At 36.8% G+C, this 18893-nt stretch overlaps 1 protein-coding gene across 2 annotated transcripts in view; it reads left to right on the plus strand.

The window, feature by feature from the left end:
- Positions 1-17028, plus strand: part of NEDD4 (NEDD4 E3 ubiquitin protein ligase) — a 124186-nt gene extending 107158 nt beyond the window's left edge. For both annotated transcript variants that reach the window (XM_054565386.1, XM_054565385.1), the window contains 16 exons: positions 246-449; positions 1916-1996; positions 2223-2277; positions 2371-2429; positions 3526-3591; positions 7127-7356; positions 8113-8234; positions 8362-8432; positions 9549-9644; positions 9975-10048; positions 10332-10392; positions 12782-12841; positions 12928-13035; positions 13689-13785; positions 16274-16346; positions 16872-17028. In XM_054565386.1, coding sequence (XP_054421361.1) covers positions 246-449; positions 1916-1996; positions 2223-2277; positions 2371-2429; positions 3526-3591; positions 7127-7356; positions 8113-8234; positions 8362-8432; positions 9549-9644; positions 9975-10048; positions 10332-10392; positions 12782-12841; positions 12928-13035; positions 13689-13785; positions 16274-16346; positions 16872-16974 — 1560 coding nt within the window. In that variant the 3' untranslated portion in view covers positions 16975-17028. The remainder of the gene's footprint in view (positions 1-245; positions 450-1915; positions 1997-2222; positions 2278-2370; positions 2430-3525; positions 3592-7126; positions 7357-8112; positions 8235-8361; positions 8433-9548; positions 9645-9974; positions 10049-10331; positions 10393-12781; positions 12842-12927; positions 13036-13688; positions 13786-16273; positions 16347-16871) is intronic.
- The last annotated feature ends 1865 nt before the right edge of the window (positions 17029-18893 follow it).

Below are 18893 nucleotides of genomic sequence, written 5' to 3' on the forward strand. Positions count from 1 at the left end.
TAGCCTTCTCAGTCGTGTGCACCAACAGCATCTTTGTTAACTAGCACCTTAGTGCTCAAGAATTAGCTGAGAAATTATAAACTATTTTAAAAACAAAGTTTGACAAAACGCTTTATTTTAAAAATGAGCCTCCATTGTTTAGGCTTATTTATAAGTGTGTATTTTGTCTGCAGGTTGTTATCTTTTTAACCACAGCTATTTATGCACTCTCTATAAAACATTACATGATTTAATTAATGTGCTAGGCCACAGTGGAGACCAGTCCGCTGCCATCAAGCCCGAGTTTTTCTGCAAGCCCTCAACCCCAGGTCCCCACGAGTGATTCAGCACAGCAGGTGACTCAGCTGTCTGAACTGGAGCAAGGATTTCTTCCTAAAGGCTGGGAAGTCCGGCATGCACCAAATGGGAGGCCCTTCTTTATTGACCATAACACCAAAACCACAACCTGGGTAACTTTAATACTCTCCAGTTTAAATTTATAACAACAGTAATAATCTCTTATGTATAATTCTTTGTACTCTTTAAGTATATATTAGGATAACCTACATTTTCTCGTATTCATTTAAAGATATGTTGAATTTATAATAGTATTATTTCTATTCAAGATATGTTTATGACTATTTTTAATATTTTGGGTGATTGTCATATAGATATATTTACTTCTTATTCTCAGTTTTTAACTCTCTAGTCAAAATGCTTAGGAAGATATTTAGTCATAATCCTTTACATTTATATGAGGCTTTGTAGTTCTAAAGTACTTTCGAATCATACCTCATTTAATATTAAAAAAAACCTTCTCAGGCTAAGTAAAATAAGGTGTTTTAAGACAAGGTGTAATGTTGTTTAGCTGTCGGTTTACCACTAATAGAAAAATCACTGAAAATCAGCAGCAGATAAATAGATGTGATCAATTTATTTGAAAGACCAGTGTACCTACAAAAAAATAATAATTTAATAAAATATATTTGTGTCTGGCACAAATAATGACCCTTTTTTATTACAAAATCATAAGCATGTAATTCTGTAATATAATAGTATCACACTCAGGCACACCATGTGACATTTCAGGTGAAATGTTCAAGTTAAAATACGTCAGCTCTGGCTGGTGTGACTCAATGGATTGAGTGCCGACCTGCGAACCAAAGGGTTGTCAGTTTGATTCCCAGTCAGGGCACCTGCCTGGGTAGCAGGCCAGGTCCCCAGTTCGGGGCGTGCGAGAAGCAATGGCACATGGATGTTTCTCTCCCACTCTTTTTCTCTCCCTTCCCCTCTCTCTATAAATAAATAAATAAAATTTAAAACAAATAATTTATGAGTATAAATTGTTACACCCTTATTATTACCCTACCAACCACACTCAAGCAGGCATTACTTCTGCTGCATCCTGTATTAAAATAATGATATATAGAAGTCAATTCAAAGAAATTCAATTTTATTAAATTTTTCAACAATTGGGTTGATTTTAATAACCTGTTTGAGCTTATCATCCTATCTTTCCAAAATATTAATAAATCAATACCTTAACAGATAGGTGCAAAAAAAATCAAGCCTCAGGGCCTCAGAAATAACATGTGGTCCAGTTTACTGTCCCACTGTTTGACCAGTTTTTATTTAGAGAAGAGTTCTGTGTAGTAAGACAGTCCCTAAGGAGGGGAACAAAGTACTCTGAATGGTTTCTGTGAAAGAGATGATGAGTTAACACAGATCCTACTCTGAGATCTGAGAACTGAATACTGTAGCCTCATAATGATAGATTTTATATGGGGAAACTATTATTTTACAGATTAAGCAAATGAACTAAAAGAATAGTTTAAATATCTATTGATATTAGAAAACCCAGTAACAGATTTGACTTTTATGATTTTAAAATTTGTGTGTGTGTGTATTGTTTTCTTCATTTACTATGCCAAAAAAGGAAGATCCAAGACTGAAAATTCCAGCTCATCTGAGAGGAAAGACATCACTTGATCCTTCCAATGATCTGGGGCCTTTACCTGTAAGTTTAAGAGCTGCTACCAATATAATTTGGCTATCTCAAACATTTTGTAGTTTGGAATACAGTAGTTCTTTAACAACTATAAGTAATATTATTATTAAAGTGTTGATGCCTTCTACTAAGAATAAAATATGCAAATTAAAGCAAGCATATAACCAATGTTTTTCTTCTGCCCATACATCTAAAACCCTTTTCCAAAATAATTGAAATACATTCCTTATTATAGCCAGGATGGGAAGAAAGAACTCACACAGATGGAAGAATCTTCTACATAAATCACAGTATGTGCATCGTGATTTTTCATTACATTATTTTCCTAATATTGAGTTTTGTGCATAAGAATGACGAACATATTTTTTTCCCTCTTGCCTCAGATATAAAAAGAACACAATGGGAAGATCCTCGGTTGCAGAATGCAGCAATAACTGGACCAGTAAGTCTCTTTGTATCAGTGTATTCTCATGGGATTGTCCTCTCACCTGTCTCTTCAAGGGCAAATGGTCAAGGGCATAGCCCTGCAGGCATTGAAAGGAAAGCACATTTGCAGATCTCCTCTCTCTCACCACCCCCACTCTAGGTCTCAGTTATTTGGAAAAAGCATATAAGATCATTATCCTTGTCCTACTCAATAGCTTTGAGAGGCTGGAGAGCCAGGCAATCAAAATGGACAGGCAATGGGCTGCTGCCCTCAAGCTCGTACTTGCCATTGTCTGAAAAAACGTGTGGTCAGGCCCCAGCAGATCAGAGAGGAGCCTGGGGTGCAGCAGGGGAGAAGGTGGACAGCACCCTATCTGGTCCAGGGGCGTATCTTGAACTTTTTAGTAGAAATTATTGTGTATATAAGAAATGAGATATACTACACATATATATACACAACACACACACACACACACATATATATATGACACACTCATATTTAAGTATAAATATTGCCAGGTAAGATATTTATTCTATTCTTGAGTCAGCTTAATGATAGGAAAATCATTATCCTCTTTTATATAGTGACTTTTTCCATTTTTAGTTTTTCAGATTTTAATTGTTTTTTAATTTACAAAGATAAGTAAAATCGAAGATATTCTTTCAGATTACTCTTTAGTCTCCATGTTTAGTCTTTTAAAATAATGGATAAAAAAGGCAGCTTCTCAAAGTTCAAGGGAAAAGTACATTTTTCAAATTGTTCCCTTAATGGAGAAATCACTTTGAAAGTCTCCTTAGAAATGGAAATTTTCATTTCTAATATTTCTCTACTTGGAAGAAGTTTCCTGTTTCTGGCATGTTGCATTTCAAGAATATTGAATGATGAAAATTACAGCCATAGGTCTTACTGAATACAATTTTATCTTAAACAGAGAAATTTAAATTTTTAAAGTTTTGTATTTGTTTTTCTTTGAATTAAACTTTTCTTTCCAAATGTGCTCTTTTAATGCCTTTAACTTATGTTAATAAAATACCCAGAGGAAAACTTTAGAAATTGTTTCAAAATAAAACAACCTAAACCTTCTTTATTTTTCTGAAATTTTCAACTCAAGGCAGTGCCCTACTCCAGGGATTATAAAAGAAAGTATGAGTTCTTCCGAAGAAAGCTGAAGAAGCAGGTTAGTGATACTTACAATGAGTCCTTTGGCGTGAATGTTCTGTACACCAAAAGTAATGAGAAATGCATTTTTAAATGGGGGAAGGGGATCAAAAAAAGAACAGAATTTGTTCTATATTTGTAACAACTTTAGTTTCTTTTTGAGAAAGGATGCTTATTTTTTGATATATCATTAGAGACCACAATTATTTTATGTCTTTATTGTTTAAGATATCCTGTAATTTAGAAAAATAATATTAGAAGTTTGTGTTTAAAGAGCAAACCTACTGGGGTTTGTAGGGATTGGGCTTTGTAGAATCTGATGAGATTCTCTCCTGGTCTAGTCTTTGTGCAGGAGGACTCTCTGGATTCCTTTTCTGCTTTGACCATTGTTTTCTAGTGACAGTCATTCGTTCTCTACAACTTCAAATATAACATATCTCTGCATCATTTGGAAATACAAATGTGACTGGAACAGTGCTCTTGTTGCTTGTCTCCTTTACTTATCACATTTGTTCACTTCACTTTCTTCCATCACCACAAATTCAATATATTTGGAACAAAATTCATTATCCACCCCTCTATTTCATTTCAGTTGGTGATGACCATTTTTTTAATACTTTTCTAGTTTGCTCATACTTTTCCCCTTACCCTGCAGTTTAGGAATACTGCCACTAGGTGGCTATATTGGGTTACACTTTCTTGCATTCTAAACCTGAAGCCTGCTTTCCCAGATGAAAGATGGGGTCAGCTACAACAGATTTTTTTTTTCATCCAAAATTTAACAAAACAAAAATGAAATATAATAATTGTGTATTACAAATAATTTATGTCCAAATAAAATCCTAAAATATTAGCAACTTTTTAAACTCATCTTCAATAATAACTGCTAAAATTGCTCTGGACATTTTTTTTCTACTTCTTAAAATTCTTTGTTGACTTATTTGTCTGGCAAATATGTTCAGTCTTAATGAAAATATGCTGGTGGGCTAGAAGGAATAACTTCTCCGTTTGTCACTCTGAACATATAAACATGTTACGATACCTAATTGTTGATGTCTTCCAGACAGTAGGCTATACAGAACAAGGCCTTTATAAACAGATCACAGAACACAAAAATTATAATGAAAGCAGTAATATTTATTGAGCTTTCACTACATACCAGGCATTCTTCTTAGCAAGTTACATGTATCAGTCATGTAATCTCTACCATAACTCTATAAAGAAGGGACTGTTATGTTTTTATGAATAAAAGTATTTTTAATGAATGAGACAATCAAATCATAATGGGGTTTGGAAATCCATAGAAGTAAATAATAATGGATATAGAATTAAGTCAAAACACATTCATGGATATTCATAGCCTTACACCCTGCCCAAGAAAGGGTAACAATAATGAGTTCAACATCAAATTTATAAATTAGAAAAAAAAAAACTTAAGTGATTTAAGTGATTTAGATTATACCTAAATCACTTAAAAGGGAATTTATAAGTTAATACAACAGTAAATGAAAAGAATTTTAAAATTGGCCCTGACTGGTGTGGCTTAGTGGGTTCAGTGCCAGCCTGGGAACCAAAGGGCCACAGATTCGATTCCTGTTTGGGGCACATGCCTGGGTTGTGGGCGGGTGCCCAGTGTGGGGCGCATGAGAGGCAACCACGCATTGCTGTTTCTCTCCCTCTCTTTGTCCCTCTCTTCCTCTCTCTCCAAAAATAAATAAATAAAATCTTCAGAACTGTGAAATTAAGGCTGTTTTATTTTGTGTAGAATAATGGACATCTCATAAAGGGGAAAAAAACAATGAAAGCACAAGCAACTCTTACAAATGTAAGAGGACTAAGATGACATTTACATCAGCAATAACATAAGAGAAAATCAAAACCTACTATAAACTTTTGTGTATGAAAGCTTATTTGAAATCATCAATTTAGACAAATTCCTAGAAAAATATCACATTCGAAAATTGGCCCAGGACATCAGTTAAACTTGAATATTTCTGGGAAAAGTTTTTTTCTTAATCATTTTTTAATTTTTCAATTACAGTTGACATACAACATTGTATTTGTTTCAGGTGTACACTCCAGTGACCAGACATTATATAACTTACTAAGTAATCATCCTGATAAATCCCACACCGATCTGACACTATACATAGTTACTGGAATATTATTGACTGTATTCCCTATGCTGTACTTTACATCCTGTGACTATTCTGTAACAACCAATTTGTACTTCATCCCTTCACCTTTTCACCATCTACCAAACCCCCTTCCCATCTGGCAACCATCAAAATTTTCTGTGTATCAGAGTCTGTTTTTGTTCTGCTTGTTCATTTATTTTGTTTTTAGATTCAATGTTGATAGATATGTATTTATTGCCATTTATTGTTCATATTTTTTTCTCCTTTTTAAAGAAAACGCTTTAACATTTCATGTAATATTGATTTGGTGGTAGATGAACTCACTTAACTTTTTCTTGCCTGGAAAGCTCTTCATATGTCAGGAAGGGACTGTTATTATCACATTTTACAGGTGAGGAAACTGAGGCACAGAGAGATTAGATAGTGTGACCAAGTCCCATGTTTGTTAGTAGCAAAGCTCTAGAGTCCATGTTCTTAACCATCATAACATATATTGGTGATTAAGAGAGAGAATTAGCGAGGAAATTATCTGGAACACAACAAAGGTATAGAAAGAGATAAAAACACGAAAGAAATGTGAAGAGACAAGGAATCATTCCAGGAGGGCCTGAAAAGCCTGGGCAAGAGAGTAAACATCTGAATCCTTAGTTTAACAAAAAGCCCCAGGCGTGGTTTAAGAAATATACTCTGTGTCTGGACACATCACAGCAAAAGGGCAGAACACCAAGGCAGAGACAAAAAATATATATTTTAGAAACCAACACTACAAAGCTTTGAGCTCCCTTGAATCTTTTCCTCTGCCTTATCCTTAACAATGTAGTCTATTCATTAAGAGCAGAGTCTCAGGAGCTAAGCCTTTCTTAACTCCTGCCTTCAGTTTCTTCATCCACAAAATGGAGATAATAATAGCAGCTTCTTCACAGCGTTATGAGTAGAAGAGTTAACCCACTGAAATGCTGGGAACAAGGCCTGGCAAAGTCTGTAAAGGTTAGCGCTGATCAATGAGTGAACACGATAGGCTCCAAGGAGGAAAGGGGGAGGTAGGGAAAAAACCTCAACTGACAGGCAGACAACAAGCAGCAGGCAGCAGCTAGGTTATAGGTCACAGGTGGGCTTTCGTTGAAGTTAATATGCAAAGGACTATTCATGAAATGCCTTTACCTGAACATTATTACCACCATCAGTAGATTTTTCAGATATAAAAATCAGAAGTCTATATTATTACATGATTAGAGAAAATGCATGAATTCTTTCATACCATAGAGGAAATAGAGGCAATATTCCTAGACATGTTTTCCCTGAAAAAAGGTCTTGGGTACAGGGTGGAATACAATGAATTTTATAACTTTCATGAGAGAAATTTGCCGTCCTGTTGAATTGATTTAAACCAGACGTCTCTCTTCTCTGGGTTTTCAGAATGACATTCCAAACAAATTCGAAATGAAACTTCGCCGTGCAACTGTTCTTGAGGACTCTTATAGGAGAATTATGGGTGTCAAGAGAGCAGACTTCCTCAAGGCTCGACTGTGGATTGAGTTTGATGGTGAAAAAGGATTAGATTACGGAGGAGTCGCCAGAGAATGGTTCTTCCTGATCTCAAAAGAGATGTTTAACCCTTATTACGGGTTGTTTGAATATTCTGCTACGTAAGCACCTTTACAATGACTGTATACAGAAAAAGAAATCACTGTATTGAAAATAACAGAGTTGTATGATGCAAGAAAAAATATATGTTACAATGTGCCAGAAGGAAGAGTATAACTAATGTTGTCTCAAAAATAACGTTTTTTAATTCTGGTAAAATATATTTAATACAAAATTTACCACTTTAACCGTTTTAAAGTGAGAGTACAGTTCAGTGGCATTACTTGCAAGTACTTTCACATTGTCATGCAACCATCCCCTCCATCCATTTCTAGAACTTTTTCATCGTCCCAAACTGGAATTCTGTATCCATTAAACACTAACTCCCCCAGTCCCAGGCAGCTACCTTTTTACTTTCTGTCTCTAGGAATTTGACAACTGTAGGTACCTCACATAAGTGGAATCATACAGTATTGTCTTTTTGTGACTGACTGACTGACTTCATTAGCATAATGTCCTCACACCTCATCCATAGTGTAGAATGTGTCAGAATTTCTTCCCTTTGGAAGGCTGAATCACACCTCATTGTGTACACATACCACATTTTGTTTCTCCATTCATCTTTCAATGAACGTTCAGGTGGTTTCTACCTTTTGGCAGAAATCACTCTTTTTAAAACCATTAAATCCAATGGTTTAATATGGCTCTAATAGAGGAAAACAACTCTAAAAAGAGAGAGATAGCTTATAATTATTTGTCATGTTAAAATTTTTATATGAAATATAAAGAGGAGCATTTAAATGTGGCTGTCTTTGCAGGGACAATTACACCCTGCAGATAAATCCAAATTCTGGAGTGTGCAATGAAGATCACCTCTCTTACTTCAAGTTTATTGGCCGGGTAGCTGGAATGGCAGTATACCATGGCAAACTGTTGGATGGTTAGTACTCAGCTTAAAGTGTTCTTATTTGTAATTATAATTATTATATTATAATGTAATTATAAAGTGACCTATCCAATTTCTTTCACTTGTAGTTATTTTTAAAATACTTGATTTTTTTTGCAAGGTTTTTTCATCCGCCCATTTTACAAGATGATGCTCCACAAACCGATAACACTTCATGATATGGAATCAGTGGTATGTCTTCTTCACTTATAATAGAGAGAGAAAGAATAATTTAACAGGCAACTAAATATTTTAAAGAGTTAGCTTTTAATGATGAAGAAATTAATAGATTATAATGTTCCAATGTACAAATGAACATTTTTCCCAACATTTTATTTTGAAAAATTTCTAATATATAATAAAATAAAATAAATTTACAGTAGACATATGTGTATCCACTACCCAAATTCCACAATTGACTTTTTAGCTATACTTAATTATCACACACCCATTCATCTGTCTACACCTCTAGTCATCAATCTATTTTATTTTTCTGATGCATTTCAAAGAAAACTGCAGATATCAGTAAACTTCTCCCTAAATACTTTAATATGCTAAACAACATTTTCATGTATTTTTCACATCAGCATTTGAATTGTGATCATTTATGCTGAATGGCATGTTTTCAAAATAGCAGTTCAAGGTCAAGGCCTTGAGATTAGGCCACTACAAAAAAACAGAAACGTAAGGATTAAATCCCTGACTCTAGCCCAGGCTAAGTAGCTTCAAACACTGGGTATGCACATGGATTCCAAGACCTCTTCCTTAATACCAAATTTATTTTTTATCCCCTTTCTGTGGCACAGTATCAGTGTGAATAGTATAATTCTGTACAAATCATAAGAGTACACAGTTACTTGAGTTGGTTAATTGATGTTCTGTATTCAAGCTTTTTCTTTAACTTGGGCCAGGTATAAATAACAGCCTCCTCATAGATACTTAAACATGTCACACAGTCTCATATGCCATATGAGAAAGGTAGTAGGTGCCCCTGTGTACCCAGGGAAGTTAGGATTTCTCTGAGAACTGCTTTAACTGGAAAATAAAATTTGTACCTCCACTGCTTCCACACAGAGATCAATCTCTAAATGTTTAAGCAGGCACCACTTTATTGATTTATACGTTTTTACTGTCACACTTAACTTAGTCATCCATGTCTTTTTATAATACGTGTGTGTATGTATGAAAAGATGTCTTTTCATCTTTGGTTCAGTTGTTCATTCAGACTCTCAGTATATTTCCTTTGCAGATTCAGTGTCTTCTTTTTATATATATACAAGCCTTAAATATGTAATTTTTCCCATGTAGGATAGTGAATATTACAATTCACTAAGATGGATTCTGGAAAACGATCCAACAGAACTGGACCTCAGGTTTGTCATAGATGAAGAACTTTTTGGACAGGTTGGTAAACTTTGATTAATTAAAATGGTACACGAATTATGAAACAAATGCTATAACAAGTTTAGATGTTAAATAATGTATATATTCAAAACATATCTGGGCTCTATTTTTAAATTTACTTTCCAGTAACAAAAGCTGCCTCCCAGCAAGAATTTCTGCTTTGTTTGACATTTGACTCATTCTGTATTTATTTTAGTAAAACTAATATTTTAAGTTTTCTTAGCTTTTGAATGGATTTAATTTAAAACACCAGGTTTCTGGTATAACTATAATATGTATACTTTATTTTTTCACTAAAATAACATATCAAGGTATCATGCTTAATTTTAGACACATCAGCATGAGTTGAAAGTTGGTGGATCGGAAATAGTTGTCACCAATAAGAACAAAAAGGAATATATTTAGTAAGTATTGTGTTAGTAAGTATTTTACCATATATAATAAATACTTTACTGGAAATAATTTTGTACTTCTTTCCAGGAAGACTCTCTGTCCATTCCCTCTCTTCCCCAGTAGCTAGAGTCTCCCTGTTCTTTTTCTTTAACAATGCCATATTACCCACTCACATTAAATATTTGGGCTTAGCTAGTCTGTATTTTTTGTTTGTTTTTCCTAACAAAAATAAATATACCTTGAATATTTTTTCTTGCTTCATGTGAAAAAGACGGAATGTTTTGTTTCTTTTAGCCTTGTAATACAGTGGCGATTTGTGAATCGAATCCAGAAGCAAATGGCTGCTTTTAAAGAGGTATTTATCTTCTTCTGTTTGCTCTTCTGTAATTTCAAAGTACAATCCGTAAGTTCTAAATATTGGGACTTGTCATCACATCAGTGAAAAATTCATATGTGACTTTTTAAAACCAATTTAATTATATTTTTATGTTAACAAAATATTAAATGAGTGGATATTCACTGTTAAAACTCAGTCATTCAGGAGGTCCATGCAATAAGCCCCTTCATATGTATTACTGCCCCTTACCTTTCTCTTGATCCTTCTACCTTGAGTAACCTTAGTGAACAAAGGAACAAGAATGCTAACAGGTAGGGGTAGTGGAATAGACCATTTGTTTCTTTTCCTAGATGGGATCCCACTGTACATGTTGGTTTGTGACTTGGTTTCTCTTATCTTATCAAATATTCATTGGAGCCCTGGCTGGTGTGGCTCAGTGGATTGAGCACCAGACTACAAACCAAAAGGTCACCAGTTTGCTTCCCGGGTAGGGCACATGCCTGGGTTGCAGGCCAGGTTCCCAGTTGAGAGTGCGCAAGAGGCAACCGATCTTTCTCTCCCTCTCTTTCTTTCTCCCTCTCTTCCCCTCTGTCTCTCAAAAATAAATAAATGTGTGTGTGTGTGTGTGCGCGCGCGCGCACACACACAATCTTACCATGCCAAGATGCAGAACTACCTTCCTTTTGTGGCTTCATTTTATTCATGATATAAATTCACAAGTCATTTAGACTTCTCCCAACTCATGGACATTTAGGCTATGGTCAGGGCATTCATTTATTAGGCTGACTTAACATCTTCTGTTAAATATCACATACTTTTTCACATATTCAGAATTGAGCACTGACTATATGTGTCTGGTGCCATATCAGGCAAAAAGACACAGGTCCTGCTATCAGGGAGCAAAGACTCTAAAATGTGAAATGGACAGAGGCAAGCCTGAGTGCTCAGAAGCACAGAAGAGTGGAAGAAACCAGAGCAGAGAGAGGAGGAGGAGGGCCAGGAAAGGACTAGAGGGATTGTTCAGCCACAGAAAAGAGGGAAATGCAGCTTTAAGCAGAGGGAGCAGCACATGCGAGGTCTGGCGATGAGACAGACTGGGCTCACATTAGAGAACATACAAGCAATTCCTGTAGTGGAAGAGAGGATGCAAAAGGTAAAACTAAGCCTGGAGAGCTGGCCGAAAACCAGATTACGAAGGGCCTGTTTGTTAGTTTTCTCTGAAGTCCAGTGAGGGGAAGGAAGGTGGCATTAAAGGCTATTCAACAATAAAACAGTAGGATTCAATGTACATTTTACATCACTCTGGAAGTGACATGTAGTGAATTAGAGGGAAGGGGAGACTAGCTTGGAAAGAGCCTACAGGAATCCAGGTGAAGAATGGATTAGGAGCCAAAACAGTGCCGCTGGGAAGAGAGCTGCATGTGCATTTGAATGGTGTTCAGGAGGCGAGGTGGACACCAAGGGTGATTTAAAGGATAGACAATGGGGGCGACAGTATGGATTTGGGCATCATTTCTGGATGTGCTGTGGAGCCGTGGACCCGGTAAGATCGAAAATTCGAAAGAACAGGAAGGTGAAAGTGGATGGCCACACATGGACACCCAGGCACACCAATATTTAAAGGATGGACAGTGAAAAAGGAAGTTAGCAAGGGCAGACAGAGACATAAGAATAAAGCCATCAACTGCAGACCAAGAACAAAGGTGTTTACAACAACATACTGCGGAGAAGTCAAATAAGATAGGGAGCTAAAAAAGTGTTTATTACATTTAGCCGCAGAGTTGCTTTTGACTTTTTTTAGGGCAGCTTCAGGGAAGCAGTACATAGAGGTCAGATTGCAGTGGCTTGAGGGATGGACAGGAGGCGAACGCGTAGATTTGTTAACATATAACACTGTCGAGAACTTGGCTGTGAAGAGAAGAGGGAAGGAGTGTTTGCTCTGTTTTGTTTCTAAGGCAGGTATGACTGGAATGGATTTAAATGCATAAAGAGCGAGCTGATAAAGAGGAGCAGGTGTAGTGAGATGAGCTGGAGGGAGCCTCCCTCCCTCCTCTGCAGCGGGGACAGGGCCACGACGGTGTTGGTGCTGGTTGGTTTTGTACATGGGGCTGTGGAAGGTTGAGTGAATTCCATCCCACATTATGGCCTCTATTTTGTCTCCCAAATATTAGAAACTATCTCCTGTAAAGAAGGGGTGACAGAAAGGAGGAGACGGCCTGAGGAGTACAGGGAAGCTTTAAAATTGCCACTTTGAGGAATCAATGAGAGAACAGACTAGGGTCACCTCAGTGGAGTTTAGAGCCCATGAATGTGGAACAGTAGGAATCGATGTGGATGTGGGGTTTCTTCCAGAGCCCCCCGGGGCTGACCCTGCTAACCAGGTTTTTAAATACGTTCTATCTTCTAGGGATTTTTTGAACTAATACCACAGGATCTTATCAAAATTTTTGATGAAAATGAACTAGAGGTAAGAAATAATATTTTTATTTTAAAACAGGACTTTTTTTACTCAATATTTTTCTTGTCTACAGTTTGACATTTCTTATTACATAGCTTCTCATGTGTGGATTGGGAGATGTCGACGTGAACGACTGGCGAGAACACACGAAGTATAAAAATGGCTACGGCGTCAATCACCAAGTCATCCAGTGGTTTTGGAAGGTAATCAGAAGCTTCTATTTTCGTAAATTACTTTTCATAGATTCAATTATATGTAACTATGCTAGTTAACTTCCCTTGTAGATAAGACAGAATAGAGCCCAGCAAAGACTATCGTTGATTTTGTACTGTACGCATCTACCTTCTGGGTATGGTCCTGACCTCCATTCATACTTATAGATAAGTAAGTAAAATGCTCAGGATGTAGCAAATGGCAGTGACAGCTAAAATAGGCACTTAGTTTCTTAGTAAAGGAGGGACTCTTCAGGAGAACCTGTAATAACCTGCAGTGTTTTCTCTAGGACACCTACATGGCTCCTTTAAATGTGATTTTCAGTCTTACGGAGAAATGTGTATGCCACTAAATAGTATCAATAAATATATATTTTTTAAAAACCCTAACTCACACCTGAGAATAATTTTTGTTACTTTATTAGACTATAATCTCATTCTAAAGAGTTACCATGGAGCCTTGAAAATAAAGTTTTCAAGGACTTTATAAACCACCCATAAAATCAAATTTAAGTAAAGGAAATATGCACATTTACTGAGTGGTCTTTAGTCCTTTAAATAAATTCTGATAGCATAGTTTTCAGGATAGTTTTTTTTACCTTTTTTCCAATGATATTCCTAAATGCTGTTTTTATCTTATTCAGGCTGTTTTAATGATGGACTCAGAAAAAAGAATAAGGTTACTTCAGTTTGTCACTGGCACGTCTCGGGTGCCTATGAATGGATTTGCTGAACTCTATGGTAAGGATTTTCCACGTCATTTAAAAATGGAGCAGCGCCAGTCATCTTTTTCATGGCTGATTAGTCTTCAAGCCTCTATTATTTATACAGACATTTCACTAAATAAAAAGGAAGCTTTTTTAAATGATATAATTAGATACACTGAAGTAGGCCAAAATATACTTACACCGTCTAATCAGATAGCAAAGGAGAAAACTGGAAACATGAAATGACTTGAGCTGCTTTCCGTTCTTGAATTTTAAATTTCTCATTCCATTATGGAGGAAGTGTTGCCTGTAGTGTGAGAGCCTAGGGCAGCTTGTAAAGTTCCACAGGATGTTAATACATGGACAGAGAAAGACAAGGCATATCATAGTGGGATACATATGGGGAAACACTGAACCAAACAAAGTTTAATAGATTTCTTTGGGACTCGTTAAGAACCTCTCCGGAGAGGGGCGGGGCGGGGGAGGGTAGGTGCGGCAGTACGCTAAGATTTCCCAGAACTTATTTGATCATGGAATCCTTGCACTTGTAGGGGTAGAGGGAAGAAAGTTGGCGGGGAGGGGTGGAGAATCCCGTTAGGCTACTATTTCTCAGTCTTGTGGGGAATGGCTGGACTGGGGATAAGAATGCACGTATCTCTTGCTATTCAGAATCGTTACTATTAATTAAGTTTTCTATAAAGAGAAATTCTGTATATCCTACCAAACCATTTTTTGGTCTATTTACCTCATAACACTAGAGGCGTGTTTTAGAAGGGGAAAAAAAACCTCTTTCTGATATCGGGCGCAGCAACTTGTCTCATATGTGTTAACATACTGTTTATTGGAATGATATTTACTTGCTTTTAAAAATACCAAGAAGGACAAATCATTCAGAGAAAGTATTGCTGAGAGTGGAGCCCCACTCAGAACGACAAGGAAGAATAAAATGGTTCTGGAAAGTAGAAGTCAGGGACTGCTGCCTAGGTAGTTTCTAAGTGACTTTTTCAGTCACACAGAAAGCTGTTGCTACCTGGTGGAATTGCTAACCCCCTCTGTCTCCTCCTTGGCAAACCTGGTCTCCTTGTTAAGCTTCCTTTATATTTATTTGCAGAACCTGTCAAGCAGCTGCTACTTCACGTAGAATAACCACTCACAGCGAGAAGAGTGAGAACAGGAGCTTTGCCACTAGCCAATGCGCTCATTCCTTGCCTGATTGGATTTCTTAGCATTTGTCTCTCTGGTGGTTTCACCTGATTACCCTCCTCCTGCCTCATCTCCTATGCTTTAGCCACTTCTTAGAGAAAATCAGAGCGAACACCCTTTTTCTTTTTCTTTTGTTTATTTGGTTTTTTGTTTTTTTTTCTTTGGTTTTTTTTTTTAATTTTATTTTAATTTATTTTTTCAAATACATTTGTCTCTGCTTACCCCCCACCACTTTCCCCTTTTTCATCTCTACCTCCACTTCCCTCTTCTGTGCCTCCAGGCCCACAGCCATCCACTGACTTCACAAACTGTTTGAAGCTTGGGAACAATATCCCACACAGAGAGCCAGAGTTGTTAGGGCTAGAATGTAAATTCCAATTCTTTTGCATTTACGAAATAAAAAATTGCTTCCAAGATTAATAGCACAAGACAATATTATCTAGCCAATAAAAACATGGTGTTTCTATCCGTGGACTTAGTGGGAGTTTTCCCAATGGATGGTTTAGGTGAATGAATCAAGAAGCAGGGAAATAGTAAGACTTCATGTGATAGAAAACAAATAATGACAGAAGTGCTGAAGTTTTAACTGTGACTATCATTGTGATGTGTGATGTGTGAAAAGCAATGCTTTTCGGGAAAACAAGACGTGGAGAAAAGGATGGGAGGTCACACTTTGGGCTGTCCGCACTGCTTACCTGGGTGGTTGGAGGGTGTTGAGAATTGGAGGAGAAAGAGCTCAATGAAAACACCAAAGGAAAAAAGAGTTTCTAGAAATGTCCATAAGAAAAGAAAAATATAGCATGTGTAACATGATCCCGTGCACATATAAAATTCTCTTTAGACACACATGCACAAAAGATCCATGATGGGATGTTTACTCAGATTTAATAGTGACATTTGAGGTGATTTTTACATCCTTCATTCTATTTTTCTCAACTGCTTTAATTTTTTTGCAGTAAGGTTTTTATGGTCAGAAAAATTAAAGGTGTTTTCAGTGGGACACAAAAAAGAAAGAAAACCCTCATTTTCTCAGTGTTCCTGCGAAGGAGGTGGTGTACAGAAACGCAGGGTCAGGAAGCGGCGGGAGCAGCTTGGGACGTCCCACCCCCGGGGCAGAGTGATTTGGTGGAAGACAGACCCTCATTTCGTGGCTGGACGATAAGGCCATCAAGCACAGGACAGCCTCCATTTCTTCTGAGTTTAAAGAAACTAAATTAGTTCTGTATATTTAAGTTCTACAGTAGAAAAAGTGAGTTGTGAAATGCCTAGAGTTTCCTGTAAAGAGTAAATGAAACCAAAGTAACTCTCCTTCCTTATAGGCTCAAACGGACCACAGTCTTTTACAGTTGAACAGTGGGGTACCCCTGAAAAGCTGCCAAGAGCCCATACATGGTAAGCAGTTTCTTAGACCCTGAGAGAACAAGGTCTCAGAAAGCAAATCTCTTGGTACAGAAGGCCTAGTCCCCTCTGTGCTATGTTAGTGGCAGCTATGGAGGAGGAAGGGGACGGGAAAGAGGAAGGGGAGGGGAAGGGGGGGAAGAGGCAGCAACACCAACCCAAGAATAGGTGTTACTTTACCAGGTAGGCCTGGACTTGAAGTTCAGGAGAGGCTCACCTCAGCTGTTGACCATATGTTGCCTCCATCTCATGAGTGATGGACCATCCCAAGAGGGGCTAAAACATTCCTTTTGGGTGTTTAAAATGACAGAGGAACCCAGACATTTGGATGGGGGCAAGAAGACTTTACCACGAAGTTATGGGAAGAGTCCCTGCCTAGAATGCCACCCTACATCTCCTTCTCCTCTGGTGGTTAAACACCTTTTAGTGGATCATCACGAATCACTGCCTTACTGTGTTTGCCATGGGGATACTTGCCTTGTCCACATCTGCCTTGACCAGTTCCTCTCTGTCTTTCAGCTTTAATCGCTTGGATTTGCCACCGTATGAATCATTTGAAGAATTATGGGATAAACTTCAGATGGCAATTGAGAACACTCAGGGTTTCGATGGAGTTGATTAGACTACAAATAGCAATCTGCAGTGTTTTACTGCCTTTTTTTTTTTTTTTTTTTTTTTTTTTTAAGCAAAACCTTGACTCAAAAGTTTCCAGGGAACTGCTAACACTTAGCCATTGATTCTTCCTAGATATTGGAGAAAATCATATAAAAACATTAGAAGAAATACTGTGACAACTTTACCAGTATTTCATCCACTTTAAAATAACGCGTTGCATTTACACAGTTGTTTCATTCTATTTTTAGAGTTCACACTCCAGGACCTAAGTCCTTTGTGCCTGAAATAGTGAGTTGTGTCCTTAAATTTACCTCTTTTCCAGTGTTTGCCAGGCAGTCCTTTCTTAAACTACTGAAATTATAACTGTGAAATATTTGTGATAAGTGTCATGTGTGAAAAGTTTGATGCTTTCTGAAAAGGAAGACTGAGATTTGGGAAAAGGATACTTTAATATTGAGTAAACTACACTATATTTAGTGCTGCCTGCATCTATTTATTACTTTGTAGGCCTGCCTATGCACCTTACTGCCCAGATTTTTGGAAAAACCTTGGAAAGTGTGTTAGCTATATTTTTAGTCAACTGACTCACTGGCAAAAAAAAAAAAATGTTTACTTCTTCATTTAAAAAGTATTTGGTTTCTGTGAGTATGTGGTTTTACTAAACAAACTGGTGTATAAGACATTGTAAGCAAATTCAGATTTGCAAAGGGTGAAAAGTATCAACGCCATCCTCTCGCCTGCATATCCTCCTGGTTCAGTGGTATAGTCATCACTCTCTCGTGTTGTAGTTTAGTTAAAAGAATTCCTTCTTCCAACATTAAACTAAAGCTCCACAAAGCAGTATTTCTAAGTATGCCTCAAAGAACTAAGTTAAATATATAGTACTTGCCTTTACTAGTCATTCTTTACACTTGCACAATTATGTAGTAACTATATGTTTACAGAGTTTATTATGTTTACACATTAAGCTAATTTCTGTAGTTGCCTTTTATATTTTTAGTATGTCACATTAGTCAAAAAACCAAAAAATTTGTTAAAAACATAACCAAAGAATAATTATAATGCATAATTTGTATTAAGTTCATTATATTTCTTATGCTTTAAAAAATACCATTTACTATGAAAATGGTGTGTTTTATTATAAAACCCTAAACTCTTTAGCAAACTGTTACAGATAGAATTTTACTTTAATCAAATAGAAAGACATGAAAACCATGTACATGGATTCAACAAACATTTATCAAATGCCTGCTAGGCACATAGCACTGTGCTGGGCCCTGGAGTGAGAGTGGTCAGTTTCCAAAATATCTAGCTCAGTCCTCATCCTCAAGGAACTTACAGGTGCATAAATGAGTTTTTAAACAATCAGAGTAGGAGTGAGCAGAATAAGGTGAAAGGGAAAGTGCTTCAGTGTACCTGTCAAATAGCACGTCAAGACTGTATGTTTCATACCTATATTGGAAGAATTGTATAGAAAATGCTCTTGCAAAAAATTAAGCCTGTTTCTCAATATGGTATCCTGGGGATTTAGGAATAATTGTAAATATTATATAAATGTCATGAATCCTCTTAAATACATATATGTATATATACTCCGAGAGTTATAAAAAGTGCTTCCGGCTATGTGTTTAAGTTGGTGGGGTATAATAAAATGGGTACCTGCCAGCACTTGGTAGAGACCTCAAATGTGATATAGCAAAGCCACTTTCCAAACAGCTTAGCTTAGTGGAAGTAACTCACAAATCAATGTACCTTGTGTTTTTGGCTCTACTTGTGCTAACCAGTGTTCGGGCAAGACCACCAGGTGTGGTCCTAATTTTATCACTTATCTGCTGTTTGAATTGGAGCAACTTATTCAACCTCTCTTAGCTCCTGTTTCATCATCTGTCCAATGAGAATCATCATGCCCACTCTCATTGTCACGTA

This window comes from Pteronotus mesoamericanus, unplaced genomic scaffold, assembly GCF_021234165.1.
Source record: "Pteronotus mesoamericanus isolate MK-2021 breed Mesoamerican mustached bat unplaced genomic scaffold, CSHL_Meso_final contig_164, whole genome shotgun sequence".
Classification (NCBI taxonomy): domain Eukaryota; kingdom Metazoa; phylum Chordata; class Mammalia; order Chiroptera; family Mormoopidae; genus Pteronotus; species Pteronotus mesoamericanus.